General features: G+C 43.1%; 1 protein-coding gene across 1 annotated transcript in view; it reads right to left on the bottom strand.

Moving 5' to 3' along the window:
- stxbp3 (syntaxin binding protein 3) overlaps nucleotides 1–16,869 on the bottom strand; it is a 39,954-nt gene that overhangs the window by 22,090 nt on the left and 995 nt on the right. The window contains exons 2-7 of the mRNA XM_060937702.1: nucleotides 9,727–9,776; nucleotides 9,049–9,130; nucleotides 5,160–5,236; nucleotides 4,932–5,004; nucleotides 2,643–2,743; nucleotides 1,739–1,884 (exon numbers count right to left, since the gene is read on the bottom strand). Coding sequence (XP_060793685.1) covers nucleotides 1,739–1,884; nucleotides 2,643–2,743; nucleotides 4,932–5,004; nucleotides 5,160–5,236; nucleotides 9,049–9,130; nucleotides 9,727–9,776 — 529 coding nt within the window. The remainder of the gene's footprint in view (nucleotides 1–1,738; nucleotides 1,885–2,642; nucleotides 2,744–4,931; nucleotides 5,005–5,159; nucleotides 5,237–9,048; nucleotides 9,131–9,726; nucleotides 9,777–16,869) is intronic.

Raw genomic sequence — 16,869 nt, 5'->3', positions numbered from 1 at the left:
TTCTCCCTGTCCCTCAGGCAGTAACGCGAGAGGCTGCCTAAGGGTAAAAAAACAATAACGTCACGCACTCGCCAACCAATCCCGGGCGACATCTAGGTGCTGAAAGGAACTTACGGGCAGTGTTGCCAGATTGGGCGGTTTTAAGTGCATTTTGGCGGGTTTTGAACATATTTTGGGATGGAAAACGTCAGCAGTATCTGGCAACACTGCTTGCGGAAAGATTTCCTAGTTTCGGTTTACAGCGCTGACTCAGTTCGTGCAATCGCTGGTGTTGCATCGACTACCGTGTAAGCTCTGTCAATTTCAGCGACAAATTAAAAGTGGAAGCGGACGAATTGGTTCCTAAAAGAACTAGTAAGGGGTCAGTCATCTGGCAGTTTTTTGGATATCGCGAGGAGGACATGTAACAGCAAATGCCAGTTTGTAAAGTGTGCAAATTAAAAAAACAAACAGAACAGCAGCATCAAAATACTCGGGTCTTGAAATTAATGCACAGTAGTCATGAACAATGGTAACTACTCTCTTTTGTGTTATTTTTGACAGAAGTAAAATTCATACATGAACAAATTTTGGCGAGTTGATTTTCTGTTTGGCTAGTTACTTTGGAAGGTAACTAGTCCGGCTGGCTGGTGAAAAAAAATATGAATTTCGAGCCCTGAGGTAGGAGTACCTAGGGTGCATATAACTTCTACCCAGATTTGCTTAATTACAATTATTAATGAAGTTATGGACTAATTAAGCCTTAAAGGAACAGTCCACCGTATTTCCATAATGAAATATGCTCTTATCTGAATTGAGACGAGCTGCTCCGTACCTGTCCGAGCTTTGCGCGACCTCCCAGTCAGTCAGACGCGCTGTCACTCCTGTTAGCAATGTAGCTAGGCTCAGTATGGCCAATGGTATTTTTTGGGGCTGTAGTTAGATGCGACCAAACTCTTCCGCGTTTTTCCTGTTTACATAGGTTTATATGACCAGTGATATGAAACAAGTTCAGTTACACAAATTGAAACGTAGCGATTTTCTATGCTATGGAAAGTGCGCACTATAATGACAGGCGTACTAACACCTTCTGCGCGCTTCGGCAGCGCATTGATACGGAGCTCAGATGTCAATGCGCTGCCGAAGCGCGCAGAAGGTGTTAGTACGCCTGTCATTATAGCGCGGACTTTCCATAGCATAGAAAATTGCTACGTTTCAATTTGTGTAACTGAACTTGTTTCATATCACTGGTCATATAAACCTATGCAAACAGGAAAAACGCAGAAGAGTTTGGTCGCATCTAACTACAGCCCCAAAAAATACCGTTGGCCATACTGAGCCTAGCTACATTGCTAACAGGAGTGACAGTGCGTCTGACTGCGTCTGACTGACTGGGAGGTCGCGCAAAGCTCGGATAGGTACGGAGCAGCTCGTCTCAATTCAGATAAGAGCATATTTCATTATGGAAATACGGTGGACTGTTCCTTTAAGGAGCAGTTCAACAAAAATCACCACTTCTTGGTCAATTCCTCGCTGTTTTGGATTCTTTCTGGCAAATGGGTAGGTTTTCCTAGAGTGTATATAGCTTCTATATATGGTGTATACAGCTTGCAACATTTATTGTGCAAGGTGGCCAACTTTAGATCGTTTCTTCTGGACTAGATGGGTCCGGAGCGAGCTACGCCATAATTGATGGTCTCAACTGCTATTTCTTCATAACTAATGTTACTGGTGTGTGTGAACCTGTGTTTTCACTCACTTCCTGTATCGAACACCAGGGTACTCATCCAGGGTGGCACACAGACTGACGATTTGATCGGCGATGCTCTCTAGGGTTAGCCCTTTATTCTGACTGTTATTGCTGTAGATGCTTTTGAAGGCCTCAGGTTTATCACAAGTAAACACCTGTGCATGCACACACAGACACACACACCTCAAAATAACCAGCTCAAACTGAAAAGAAAAAAAACCCCACAACAAAAGCAGTGTAGTACAAAGAATCCTCTTAAACAACTGAACATGTGCTCTCAGGAAGCAGATCAGATTAAATGGAGTCTAGATAAACAATCAAATACAACCTGTACTAGCATACATGTCCCATTTCCTCCAGCTGATACACTCCCCATTACCCAATCAGTTTTCAGAAACACTCCAGCATTACGTGGCATGAAGGAATTACTGCATGCAAGCCATTTCTTGTGTTGGCTGCAAAGCCATCATTCCATAACACCACCCTTGCTGTGATCTCAAACTGCTCGTTTTATTCTGAGAAAGGAAAATTTCCTGATGTAAACAAAGCTGAAGCTCTATGAATGCATGTTAGTGCTTGGCTATCAAGCTGAAACATTTTACAAACATTTACATTTCAGCAAACCCTGTTCACGCTGTATAAATAGCCAAAATTAGTCCACGACAATTGTATGTAAGGAATAAAACACAACATTACCTATAACAGCATGTCCGGAGGTATTTTATTCCTCTTATTCCACAATAATTTCCAAGCGATTACATTTTTAGTTGTTAACAAACATGGTACTTTTTATCCATTCCAAACTATGTCACAGTGAAACCGCCAAGTGTAAACTTTGGAAATTGTCTTAAAGCCTGCTGTGATATGCTGGCGAGTTAACGGCGATATGGATCAATGCATAAACAACACTTACTTGAGCCTCTAAGGGAAGGAAGGAGATGTTGATCTCTTTACACACTTTGATGTGCTTTGCACAGAACAGTTTCATTTTGTTGAAAAGGTCATCTGGACAATCTTTAAAAAAAAAAAGAGAGAAAACACTGAATGAAATAATCAATCATTGGACCCCCCTCTTCAAAAAAAAAACAAACAGCAATGCAACCAGGATGAAAAAGTGCTAGGTTAAACATTTTTGTGTTGATGTATCAAACTTCTGTTTTAAAAAGGCTCATGCACCAAGCACATGGTAACCATGACAAGGCTCTTACAAGTTCTAGCTAGTATCAGCTAGCTTAGTTTGCTCTTATTACATTTCATTATTATCAGTAATGTCAATGAAACAAGGAGTGAATGAGGAGGTTGTTTCGTCTTAAAGGGCTTCATTGATATCTGCTCACTAGCAAGTCATTTTCAACCAGGATTTGTTTGTTTCAATCCTCTAAGGCAGGGATTACCAAACTTTTTTCTCTGGGGGCCACATTGTCGTTCCTGACTGTGATGGGGGGCCGGGGTCGGGTCAGCTATATAACATAGAATTGTATGACCCAGACAAATATGACCACCAGCAGGCCTCATTGTGTCATAGAGATTACTAGCCTGGCACAGCCATCCCCACTACTATATCAACACTTGATTCCTGGCACATATTTGTTTATCTTTACTAGTGGTTTGCAAAAGTAGTAATCGAGTCTTCACATTTTGTTTTAATTTGAAATACCACAGATATTCCATTTATTTATTTTCTAATAAAAATAACATCAAAGCTGTCAAGGTAAGAAACATCTGCCTAGTTGAGGTGATTGACACTGGCAAAGGTGAGTGGAAAATTATAAATTGTAGGTAGGCCTGTTGATATTAATAATAATAATAATAATAATAATAATAGTGTGCAGCACTTAATAAAGGTCAAATAAATAGGCCTATAAAATAAATACATTAAAAAAAAAAAGTGAAATTATAATAATATGAGCAATAAATCACAGCAGTTGTGCTGTGTCCTGCATGTCATTGCTCTCATCCATGGCCAAAGCAAAAAACTCGAATTCTGACGCTCTCTCATTCAGCTGGTCATACACGTTGTTCCCCAAATCTTCGGTTCGCCTGGTCATAGCAGGTGCGGAGAGACTCACCGTGTTGAGCGCATCCTTCTTGTCGGGACACGCCTCCTCGGCCACAGCAAGCATGCATACTTTAACAAAGTCCCCATCAGTAAACGGCTTTCCATGGGCAGCTAGTAGGTGAGCTACCTTATAGCTAGCTCGGACAGCAGCCTGGTTGATCTGGGTTTGGCGAAGGAATCCATTCTGTTGTGCAGCCAGTCTGCATTTCATCCTCCGAATCCTGTCTCCTCTTGTTTGCCCTCGCAAACTAGCATACTCTTTGTGGCGGGTTTCGTAGTGACGACGCAGATTATATTCTTTGAAAACCGACACACTTTCTTTACATACAAGACAAACTGCACGGTCCTTACACTGAACGAAAAAATAATCGGTGGTCCACTGTTCTTTAAAAACTCTGCACTCTCTGTCAGCTTTTCGCTGACCGCTAGCCATTTTGCTGTCCTGAACACTGACAGTTCTCTGCGCATGCGCTGCCTGTCACCGCTTGATCGCGAGCATATGATGAAAATTCGGAAAATATGAATAGTTCATTTTATAACTAAATATCAATTTTAATTGGTAAAATCAACAAAATACAAGATGCAGACATGTTGTTATTATTTGCCAAAAAGCAATTTAAAAAAATAGGCCATGACCACTTTTGGGGATTGCCTCATAGGGCTGGTTCAAGTGGTGGGGGGCAAAGGGGCTGGGGGGCCTGTCAAAGGGGGGTGGCGGGCCGGAGTCGGCCCGCGGGCCGTAGTTTGATGACCCCTGCTCTATGGGTTTTTTTTTCCTTGCTTGACTCACAACTTGCAACCTGATAGGCCAGGAGTTAAAAAGCACTTTTTTCTGAAAAGTTTTAACATTTAAAGAGAATTTTATTCCTTCTTTGGGAGCTATATTGTGACAAAAACGCAGTCAGCAGCAGTTTTCAAAAGCAGATACTTCCTGTAAGGTTACATTTAAAATGTGTGCAGGTGGGCAAGAGAGGAAAAAACAAAATAATTTTGAAGAATGCAGGGATTAATTTTTCATTTGAGGGATTGTCATGTCTTCCAATCCAAATCTTACAATTACACACCAAGCTCAACTTAATACTACAGATCATTACATTCAAGTGGGTTTCATGGTGAATCGTACCACATACAATAAACACTTACAGTCAGTAAAGTAGACGTATGCAGCTTTGTACTTTGGTTTTATCTTGAAGTCGTTTATGAATGCATCTACACACTGTTAGGAAAGGGAAAAACACCATGACAACAGCACAGAAAGTAATTAGTTATTTAAAAAAAAAGACAGGATAAAATAGGCCTACTGTATATGTATGTATTTATAGAATATACGCACAACCTTCGAGACTAATTAGCTGAGCGTATCGTACAGACCTTGGCAGTAGGAGACATGAAATAGACAGCCTTCATCTCCAGGACTGGTTCTCTGCTTTTGAACAAATCCTCCACAACTGCAAACAGGACACACGCCATTATCACTGGGTCACACACCCAAACATGCTCACAGTGTTAGAAATGGGGGTATAGTAGGAGTACATTTCTGTCCCCCAAGGTACAATCTACACTAACATACCCCCTACAGCTCATTATTAGACCTCAAGGTAACTGTATGTACCTTTCTGGGGCCAAAAAGATACATATATGGTCCCAAGCAGTATATAAAGGGTAGAAATAACTACCTTCGAGGGTACTGCCCCAGTAACAAGCCATTATACTCCTAAAGGTACAATAATGTACTTTATTTTCTAAGCATGCAGGAAGCAACTTTATTGTTCAAAGTCCCTTGGTGCAGGTGTGTCAATACTCAAGGAAAGCACATTAGCACACAGAATATTATAAACAGTATCAGTCAAAAGTTTGGACACACCTAATTCAGTGGTTTTTCTTTATTTTTATTAATTAAAAGGTCACTTCATGTCTTAAAGTACTGATGAATGTCATTTCTCTTTACTTAGTTGAGCAGTTCTTGACATACAGTGGTGCTTGAAAGTTTGTTAACCCTTTAGAATTTTCTATATTTCTGCATAAACGTGACCTAAAACGTCATCAGATTTTCACACAAGTCCTAAAAGTCGATAAAGAGAACCCAGTTAAACAAATGAGACAAAAATATTATACTTGGCCATTTATTTATTGAGGAAAATGATCCAATATTACATATCTGTGAGTGGCAAAAGTATGTGAACCTTTAGGATTAGCAGTTAATTTGAAGGTGAAATTAGAGTCAGGTGTTTTCAATCAATGGGATGACAATCAGGTGTGAGTGGGCACCCTGTTTTATTTAAAGAACAGGGATCTATCAAAGTCTGATCTTCACAACACGTTTGTGGAAGTGTATCATGGCACGAACAAAGGAGATTTCTGAGGGCCTCAGAAAAAGCGTTGTTGATGCTCATCAGGCTGGAAAAGGTTACAAAACCATCTCTAAAGAGTTTGGACTCCACCAATCCACAGTCAGACAGATTGTGTACAAATGGAGGAAATTCAAGACCATTGCTACCCTCCCCAGGAGTGGTCGACCAACAAAGATCACTCCAAGAGCAAGGTGTGTAATAGTCGGCGAGGTCACAAAGGACCCCATGATAACTTCTAAGCAACTGATGGCCTCTCTCACATTGGCTAATGTTAATGTTCATGAGTCCACCATCAGGAGAACACTGAACAACAGTGGTGTGCACGGCAGGATTGCAAGGAGAAAGCCACTGCTCTCCAAAAAGAACATTGCTGCTCGTCTGCAATTTGCTAAAGATCACGTGGACAAGCCAGAAGGCTACTGGAAAAATGTTTTGTGGGCGGATGAGACCAAAGTAGAACTTTTTGGTTTAAATGATAAGCATTACAGTATGTTTGGAGAAAGGAAAATACTGCATTCCAGCATAAGAACCTTATCCCATCTGTGAAACATGGTGGTGGTAGTATCATGGTTTGGGCCTGTTTTGCTGCATCTGGGCCAGGACGGCTTGCCATCATTGATGGAACAATGAATTCTGAATTATACCAGCGAATTCTAAAGGAAAATGTCAGGACATCTGTCCATGAACTGAATCTCAAGAGAAGGTGGGTCATGCAGCAAGACAACGACCCTAAGCACACAAGTCGTTCTACCAAAGAATGGTTAAAGAAGAATAAAGTTAATGTTCTGGAATGGCCAAGTCAAAGTCCTGACCTTAATCCAATGGAAATGTTGTTGAAGGACCTGAAGCAAGCAGTTCATGTGAGGAAACCCACCAACATCCCAGAGTTGAAGCTGTTCTGTACGGAGGAATGGGCTAAAATTCCTCCAAGTCGGTGTGCAGGACTGATCAACAGTGACCAGAATCGTTTAGTTGCAGTTATTGCTGCACAAGGGGGTCACACCAGATACTGAAAGCAAAGGTTCACATACTTTTGCCACTCACAGATATGTAATATTGGATCATTTTCCTCAATAAATAAATGACCAAGTATAATATTTTTGTCTCATTTGTTTAACTGGGTTCTCTTTGTCTACTTTTAAGACTTGTGTGAAAATTTGATGTTTTTGGGCATATTTATGCAGAAATATAGAAAATTCTAAAGGGTTCACAAACTTTCAAGCACCACTATAATATAGATTATTACAGTTGTGGAATAGGGATATTTACTGTATTTTTATTATTTAGTGTTTGATCTCAAATGCATTAAGGGAAAAATTGCACTAATTAACTTTTGATGAGGCACCTGTTAATTGAAAAGCATTCCAGGTGACGACCTCATGAAGCTGGTTAAAATGATGCTAATAGTGTGTAAAGCATCATTCAAGGTAAACGATGACTATTTTGAAGAATCTAAAATACGAAACTTTTTTTAACACTTTTTTGTTTACCACATAATTCCATACATGTTGTTTCATAATTGTCATGTCTTCAGTATTGTTCAACAACAGCCCCGTCAATAACTTTGGGAGTAGCCGGCATTTGAAAAAGACTAGTAGGCAGACTCAAAGCGTATGCCGGCACCGCAATGCAAAAGAAAGGCATGGGGTCTGGGGGTCCTCCCCTGTAAAATTTTTAAAATATGGATGTAAAGTAGTGCATTCTGAGTGATCCAGAATGCAACATTTTGCATCTCAGAGTAAAGAAAATGTTCTTCTTGATCTCGTGAATTAAGTGGGTAATATCAGAATCGAGTTTATTGCCAAGTCTGTTCTCACATATAAAGAATTTGCTTTGGTGATCGGTGCTAGAACAGTTAAGACAGAACAACATAGAAGACCAAGCTGTACAGTATGTCCCGGAATACGCAAACATAGGTCACAGGATGAAGATGAAGAAGAGTCATGACATGAATGTGTGACAAGAAGAGAATATATGCAGTGAGTTAAATGAATAGTCAAGCTGTACAGCATGTGCTGGAATATGCAATAAAAGTTCACAGAATAAAACCTGTAGATGGCAGTAATGCAACACCGTGGATGCCAGCTGCTGTAAAACCCGAAAGAAGAAGGTAAACCTGCGCATGCATACACGGACTTCCTCTGTCTGCTTGACTGCGTGAAGCAAGTGATTTCATGCACATTATTTGCTCGGGAATCCCCTCAAATTAAGTAACTTTCAGCCACAGAATGGCCTGTTTGGTAGGGTTTTTTTTGAGATATTAGAGAAATAAACATATAATCACAATAATCAAATTTCCGAGGGAACTAAATTTCACCGATTTTATGAAATCAAAAGGTCGTCTAGCTTTAACTTTGTACTTCATTAATGACAATAAAGATCTATCAATCAAACTGTGATTTTTACTGGCAACAAAATATGCAAATAAGCAGACTTCACTTTTATGAAGCGTAAACCTCACTTGGCTAGATAACGCATACACAGTACTGACACGGACACTAATAAACAATGGCCACTGTCATAACACAAGCAAGATTCTTGCTGTCTAAAAAAAAAAAAAAAAAATCACTTTTTTCAGTACATAAAAACAAAGCATGTCACATAGAAATACAAGGAAAAATGCATTTTTTGTTAAAAAAAAAAAAAAAACACTGCAAGTAGCTGGCGATGGAGCATTTATAGGCAGCAAAATCACCAGTTGCCAGCAGTTATTGACGGTGCTGCTACAATGTAAAAAATAGTCAAAATAAAGAAAAACCTATGAATGAGTAGGTGTGTCCAAACCTTTGACTGGTACTGTATAAAAATGAAACCTACTCTACATCATCTAACCAAGCAGAGTTGAGAATTCAGCAGCGCTGCCATTAAAGGAGAGCATCTCTAACGCATTTTTTCTTTCATGCACTTACTCGTAATGCCCTCGGACATCAGGTCAGACATTTTGCAGCAAGACGACAGGAGCCGTGTGGTGAAGCTGTCTAATATCATTATCTACATGAACAGCGCACACACACACACACACACACACAGGGTAAGAATTTCATTATTGGTAATGATATTGCATTATCATCAAGTATACGATGAGACATTTGAAACTTGTAACTCAAAACACAAACACGCATCCAAAGGAAATGGCAATCCAGGCAGTGTCACACAGAGGAACAAACATTTAGTCAAAGTAAGCAAGCTTGTTGAACTTCAACCTTAGCCCTTGGTTTGACCATCATGTTTCAGTGTCGATGCTCATGCACTACTTTATTCTCTATATACAATTAACAAACCCCTCAAAGACAGTGGTGCGTTTATACATTCATTTATCTGAGTTGCTGGTGTGCGACTTGTACATGTGGACTGGGGGAACTGTTTACAATTTCCAATTAATAAACCAAATCATATTTTTTGCCCTTAAAACCCAATAGTGTTTATTACTTATTGGTTTAATGGACCGGGAAAGTGCACATTCATGAGCAATAGTATAAAATACATAATGTAAATTTGCCGGAGTTAGCATAATTGCTAATTTTCATGTCCTTGATTCCTGCTAGGTTGAAGACATGCACTGTTTAAAACTATAAAAACACACTTACCTTCCATACTTCTGATTTTCTGCAGTCTGTGATAATAGTGTCCTTGATTCCTGCGTGGTCATCCAAAAAGAAATCCATCAGTACACCAAAATTACAAGCAAACAAATTCCTTAAGTGAAGACAGATGCAATGAAATTCACCCAAAAGAAACTGCAGAAATTTCTTCTTGTTCTTTCTCTAATTATGGCTGAAATTGTTCCCTGAACTCTAAAGGCCAATTTATGCTGACAACGCAGTCCTCGCAGATGGCGTCGCAGATGGTGTCTGCGTAGCCCTCCCCTTCGCAGACGCTCTGTGCGCACCTCCCAAAAATTGTGACCACCGCAGAAGCCTCGCAGACAAGAGGGCTCTGATTGGTCCACTCTACATCAGCTGTACACGCACTTCCGCTTCCCTACTTTCCCGGTTTGGTTTGTTTTCACGACCGCCATTTTTAAAAACACGAGCGAAGATGGAGCAGCATGAAGAGCGGTTGATCGAGGAAGTACGTACATCTATACGACTCCAGTTCTAGTCATTATAAGTAACCAGAGGATAAACACTCCACTAACCACACCCACCAACTACTCCTAGCGATTTCGCGACTTTGCGCCCCCTTGCGTTGTGGCGGTGAATAACATCGCGCACGCCTATTACTCCCCACTCAACGATAACTTACAACTGTCTGCGAAAAGCTATCTGCGAAAGCCTTGTCGCAAGAGCATACAGAGGCCCTAACTCTGCAAAAGCGACAGCATCATCTATATACACCAAAAACACAGCTCAATTATGTGAATTGACTCTCAATGTTCACCTAAAAGGACTGACTTGTTCACAAATGACACATAACTAGTGCTCACAGCTTAATTTGTCCATGATGATGAGGCTGATATTTGCATTTAAATCACTGTTCTACTATTTAAGACATTAAAGCCATTCTGAAGGTCACTTCTAAGTCTTTTTTTCCAACAACACAGCTTGTGTTTATGGTTTTCAAAGTTTAACAACAGGCTGTGTTCATTTTCACGTCCAAAGAAACTGTCGTCTGCAAGTCAGAGAGTGTTAAAGCCTAACTGAGGATCGGAATAGCATGTAGGAATAGCAGGTAATGAGAAGGTATTTCAGGAGCACTTTCTATGACAAATCCACAATATTATGAACAAGTAATAATATCATGAACTAATGTTACAGGATGTTTCAGCAATGTGATCTGTACCCAAGTGAGTTATCAAAGTCATAAATGATCAAATACATCCAGAAACACACTAAGGTTATTAAATGCTACAGAAATTTGATTATTTATCTCACTTTTTCCTTTTGTTCACAAAGCAAAACATAATATTAACCAGAGACCTTAATAAGAGAATTACTAGGCTTTAAGAACTTTAGCTTTATGAAGTATACAAACATTATGTATGAATATTTAAATTAGAAGACACCTAATTTGCATAAATAATGCAAATAAATAAATGTGTGTATACACACACACACACACATATATATCAGGGCTCGAAATTCGTGGTGGTCCGGTCGCCTGAGGCGACTTAATTGGTCATTTGGCGGGTAATTCCAGTCACTAGGCAGCCTGGCTGGCTAGTTGAAAATAAAAAATATATATGAAGCGAAGATTCAGACTAGGGCTGTGCGATATATTGAATATACTCGATATACACTACTGTTCAAAAGTTTGGGGTCACTTTGAAATTTCCTTATTTTTGAAAGAAAAGCACTGTTCTTTTCAATGAAGATCACTTTAAACTAATCAGAAATACACTCTATACATTGCTAATGTGGTAAATGACTATTCTAGCTGCAAATGTGTGGTTTTTGGTGCAATATCTCCATAGGTGTATAGAGGCCCATTTCCAGCAACTCTCACTCCAGTGTTCTAATGGTACAATGTGTTTGCTCACTGCCTCAGAAGGCTAATGGATGATTAGAAAACCCTTGTACAATCATGTTAGCACAGCTGAAAACAGTTGAGCTCTTTAGAGAAGCTATAAAACTGACCTTCCTTTGAGCAGATTGAGTTTCTGGAGCATCACATTTGTGGGGTCGATTAAATGCTCAAAATGGCCAGAAAAATGTCTTGACTATATTTTCTATTCATTTTACAACTTATGGTGGTAAAAAAAAAAAAAGTGTGACTTTTCATGGAAAACACAAAATTGTCTGGGTGACCCCAAACTTTTGAACGGTAGTGTATCTCCGAAAATTCTGTGTGAGATACATAAAATTATTATATCGTAACTCGTCTCGTCTTCTTCCGCTTATCCGGGACCGGGTCGCGGAGGCAGCAGTCTAAGCATGGAAGCCCAAACTTCCCTTTCCCCAGACACCTCGGCCAGCTCCTCGGGAATAACACCGAGGCGTTCCCAGGCCAGCCGAGAAACATAGTCCCTCCAGCGTGTCCTGGGTCTTCCCCGGGGCCTCCTCCCGGGGGGACATGCCTGGAACACCTCCCCAGGGAGGCGTCCAGGAGGCATCCGAAAAAGATGCCCGAGCCACCTCAGCTGATTCCTCTCGATGTGGAGGAGCAGCGGCTCTACTCCGAGCTCCTCCCGAGTAACTGTACTTCTCACCCTCTCTCTAAGGGAGCGCCCAGCCACCCTGCGAAGGAAACTCATTTCGGCTGCTTGTATCCGCGATCTTGTTCTTTCTGTCATTACCCAAAGTTCATGACCATCGGGACAAGATCCCGAGATACTTAAACTCCTCCACTTGAGGCAGGACTTCTCCACCAACCTGGAGAGAGCAAGCCACCCTTTTCCGGTCGAGAACCATGGCCTCGGACTTGGAGGTGCTGATTCTCATCCCAGCCGCTTCACACTCGACTGCAAACCGCCCCAGTGCATGCTGAAGGTCCTGGTTTGAAGAAGCCAACAGGACATCATCATCCACAAAAAGCAGAGATGAAATCCTGTGGTTCCCAAACAGGATTCCTTCCGGCCCCTGGCTGCGCCTAGAAATTCTGTCCATAAAAATTATGAACAGAACCGGTGACAAAGGGCAGCCCTGCCGGAGTCCAACATGCACTGGGAACAGGTCTGACTTACTGCCGGCAATGCGAACCAGACTCCTGCTCCGTTCGTACAGGGACCGGACAGCCCTTAGCAAAGAGCCCCGAACCCCATACTCCCGAAGCACCCCCCACAGAATACCACGGGGCACACGGTCGAATGCCTTCTCCAGATCCACAAAGCACATGTGGACTGGTTGGGCAAACTCCCATGAACCCTCGAGCACCCTATGAAGGGTATAGAGCTGGTCCAGTGTTCCGCGACCAGGACGAAAACCGCATTGTTCCTCCTGGATCCGAGGTTCGACTATTGGTCGAATTCTCCTCTCCAGTACCCTGGAGTAAACTTTCCCTGGGAGGCTGAGAAGTGTGATTCCCCTAATAATTGGAGCACACTCTCCGGTCCCCTTTCTTAAAAAGAGGGACCACCACCCCAGTCTGCCACTCCAGAGGCACTGTCCCCGACCGCCACGCGATGTTGCAGAGGCGTGTCAACCAAGACAGCCCCACAACATCCAGAGACTTGAGATACTCAGGGCGGATCTCATCCACCCCCGGTGCCTTGCCACCGAGGAGCTTGCAAACCACCTCAGTGACTTCGGCTTGGGTAATGGACGAGTCCACCTCTGAGTCATCAGCCTCGGTCTCCTCAGTGGAAGACATGATGGTGGGATTGAGGAGATCCTCGAAGTATTCCTTCCACCGCCCGACAATGTCCCCAGTCGAGGTCAACAGCTCCCCACCCGCACTGTAAACAGTGTTGGCAGAGTACTGCTTCCCCCTCCTGAGGCGCCGGACGGTTTGCCAGAATTTCTTCGAGGCCGACCAATAGTCCTTCTCCATGGCCTCCCCGAACTCCTCCCAGTTCCGAGTTTTTGCCTCCGCAACTGCCCGAGCTGCAGCACGCCTGGTCTACCGATACCCGTCAGCTGCCTCAGGAGTCCCGGAGGTCAACATGGCCCGATAGGACTCCTTCTTCAGCTTGACGGCATCCCTTACTTCCGGTGTCCACCACCGGGTTCGGGGATTGCCGCCACGACAGGCACCGGAGACCTTGTGGCCACAGCTCCGAACAGCTGCGTCCACAATGGAGGTAGAGAACATGGTCCACTCAGACTCAATGTCCCCCACCTCCCTCGGAAGCTGGAAAAAGCTCTCCCGGAGGTGGGAGTTAAAGACCTCCCCAACAGAGTGCTCGGCCAGACGTTCCCAGCAGACCCTCACCATACGTTTGGGCCTGCCAGGTCTGTCCAGCTTCCTCCTCCGCCAGCGGATCCAACTCACCACCAGGTGGTGATCAGTTGACAGCTCAGCCCCTCTCTTCACCCGAGTGTCCAAGACATAGGGCCGGAGATCAGATGAAACGACTACAAAGTCCATCATCGACCTCCAACCTAAGGTGTCCTGGTGCCACGTGCACTTATGGACATCCCTATGCTCGAACATGGTGTTCGTTATGGACAAACCGTGACTAGCACGGAAGTCCAATAACAAAACACCGCTCGGGTTCAGATCGGGGAGGCCGTTCCTCCCAACCACGCCCCTCCAGGTGTCACTGTCATCGCCCACGTGAGCATTGAAGTCCCCCAGTAGCACAATGGAGTCCCCAGTCTGAGCACCCCTCAGTACCTCTCCCAGGGACTCCAAGAAGGCCGGATACTCTATACTGCTATTTGGCCCGTAGGCACAAACAGCAGCAAGAGCCCTCTCCCCAATCCGAAGGCGCAGAGAGGCGACCCTCTCGTTCACTGGGGTAAACTCCAACACATGGCGGCTGAGCTGGGGAGCTATAAGCAAGCCCACACCAGCCCGCCGCCGTTCACCACGGGCGACTCCAGAGAAGTGGAAAGTCCAGCCCCTCTCGAGGAGCTGGGTTCCAGAACCCAAGCTGTGCATGGAGGTGAGCCCGACTATCTCTAGCCGGTACCTCTCAACCTCCCGCACAAGCTCAGGCTCTTTCCCCCCCAGCGAAGTGACATTCCAGGCTTTCGTCTAAACGGGGGAACAGGGGCGCTGCGCCCTCTTACTCTTGGCGTGCGCCCCCTTACCGACTCCATGAAAACATCCCAGCAACACTACGTGACAATGTGTCTGATCATCAAATACGTTATATAATTGCTCCAAAAATATTCCAATCATAGTAGATACACCGCCAGACGGTGCAAAAACAATCCGAATTGGCGTTTTCCAGACTGAGGCGCCATGTTGTTTAGTTGTTTACTTGTCGCGGCTGCTCTCACGAGATTTGACATGGGTTACATACAAGGTCAGCTGACTTGTAGAGCGAGATTTCTCGAGACTGAACGACCCTTCACCCACCGGTGCGGGAGCTTTTGACAGAAGTAGTTCGCGAGTTGTTTTTGTTGACACTTGGGCATTTAAAGATGTCATCCCGTGGCACGAAGCGGAAGAAAGCCAAAGACTGTCCGGGGCAGAAGAAGATTACTTCTTTCTTTTTCAATGTTGACAGACAATTTGTTACAATTTCCCTCTCAGATAGCCTCAGAATGTCCCATTGGAGCATTTTTCAAAGGCTTTGCACGGCGGGGGGGGGGACAACCGGTACCATCTCCCCCCCCCGCTTCGCTCCCTCGCCACGGTGAGCGCCCTCATACTAAATTTTTCTAGAAAAAACCCTGCATTCCATGTCCCAACAGCCAGCCGCTGTGTCCGAGGATCAGGTCGTCGAGGCCCCTGCCTTCGACTGCCACCCAATCCACACTGCACCAATACCTTACTGCTACCTCTGTGGGTGGTGAACCCACAGGAGGTCGGGCCCACGTCACCTCTTCGGGCTGAGCCCGGCCGGGCCCCATGGGCAAAGGCCCGGCCGGGCCCCATGGGCAAAGGCCCGGCCACCAAGTGCTCGCATACGAGCCCCAACCCCGGGCCTGGCTCCAGGGTGGGGCCCCGGCTGCGTCATACTGGGCGACGTCACGGTCCTTGCTTTTTCCTCCATAGGGGTTTTTGGTCCTTTATATCGTAACTATCGAGTATTTTATGGTCATCTGCCAACGTGCATTTGTTTCATGTTTGTTGCGTTTGTTTAAAACATTTTCTGGTGGTTTTCTCCCTGTCCCTCAGGCAGTAACGTGAGAGGTTGCCTAAGAGTAAAAAAACAATAACGCCACACACTCGCCAACCAATCCCGGGCGATATCAAGGTGCTGAAAGGAACTTGCGGGAAAATTTTCTAGTTTCGGTTTACAGCGCTGACTCAGTTCATGCAATCGCTGCTGTTGCATAGGCTACCATGTAAGCTCTGTCAATTTCAGCGACAAATTAAAAGTGGAAGCAGATGAATTGGTTCCTAAAAGAACTAGTAAGGGGTCAGTCATCTGGCAGTTTTTTGGATTACATTATGGTGCTCTGTGTTGTTCTCATTTATGTATTTAACAACAGTATCAAAATACTCGAGTCTTGAAATAAATGCACATTAGTCATGAACAATGGTAACTACTCTCTTTTGTGTAATTTTTGACAGAAGTAAAGTTCATACATGAACAAATTTTAGCAAGTTACTTTGGAAGGTAACTAGTCCGGCTGGCTGGTGAAAAAAATCTATGAATTTCGAGCCCTGTATGTATACACTATATGTGTGCGTATATGAGTGATTCCACGCTTATGGGTACTGAAATGGAGACATGAACTTATTTTTAAAAATTCACCTAAAACCATTTCTTTTTTTACCATCAGGTCACAAAACATGTAATCTTTAATGAATGATATGTTAAAAGATAACTTTAATTTTCTGAGATGTAATAAAAACATATTTATATGCCAAAGTCAATCCTATGAGTTCCAAAATGATGTCTGTTACATTACTTCTGTTACGATTGTCCATCTCGCGTCTGTTACAAATTAATTACAATCTAGCTATATACCATGTTAATCTTATTGAAAGAATGTGTATGTTTATTCTACTACACGTTTATTAATTATATTTGCTAAAACATCACCTTCCTATGTTTCAAAAAGTAATTCTACATTGTTAAAATTGAAAATATATATGTCCACAACACTTCTGTTACGTTCTGACTTTGGCATATAAATATGTTTTTATTACATCTCAGAAAATTAATCTTTTAACATATCATTCATTAAAGATTACATGTTTTGTGACCCGATGGTAAAAAAAAAGAAATG

Source organism: Neoarius graeffei, chromosome 13 (genome assembly GCF_027579695.1).
Source record: "Neoarius graeffei isolate fNeoGra1 chromosome 13, fNeoGra1.pri, whole genome shotgun sequence".
Lineage (NCBI taxonomy): Eukaryota > Metazoa > Chordata > Actinopteri > Siluriformes > Ariidae > Neoarius > Neoarius graeffei.
This window is presented reverse-complemented; position numbering and strand designations above follow the sequence as displayed.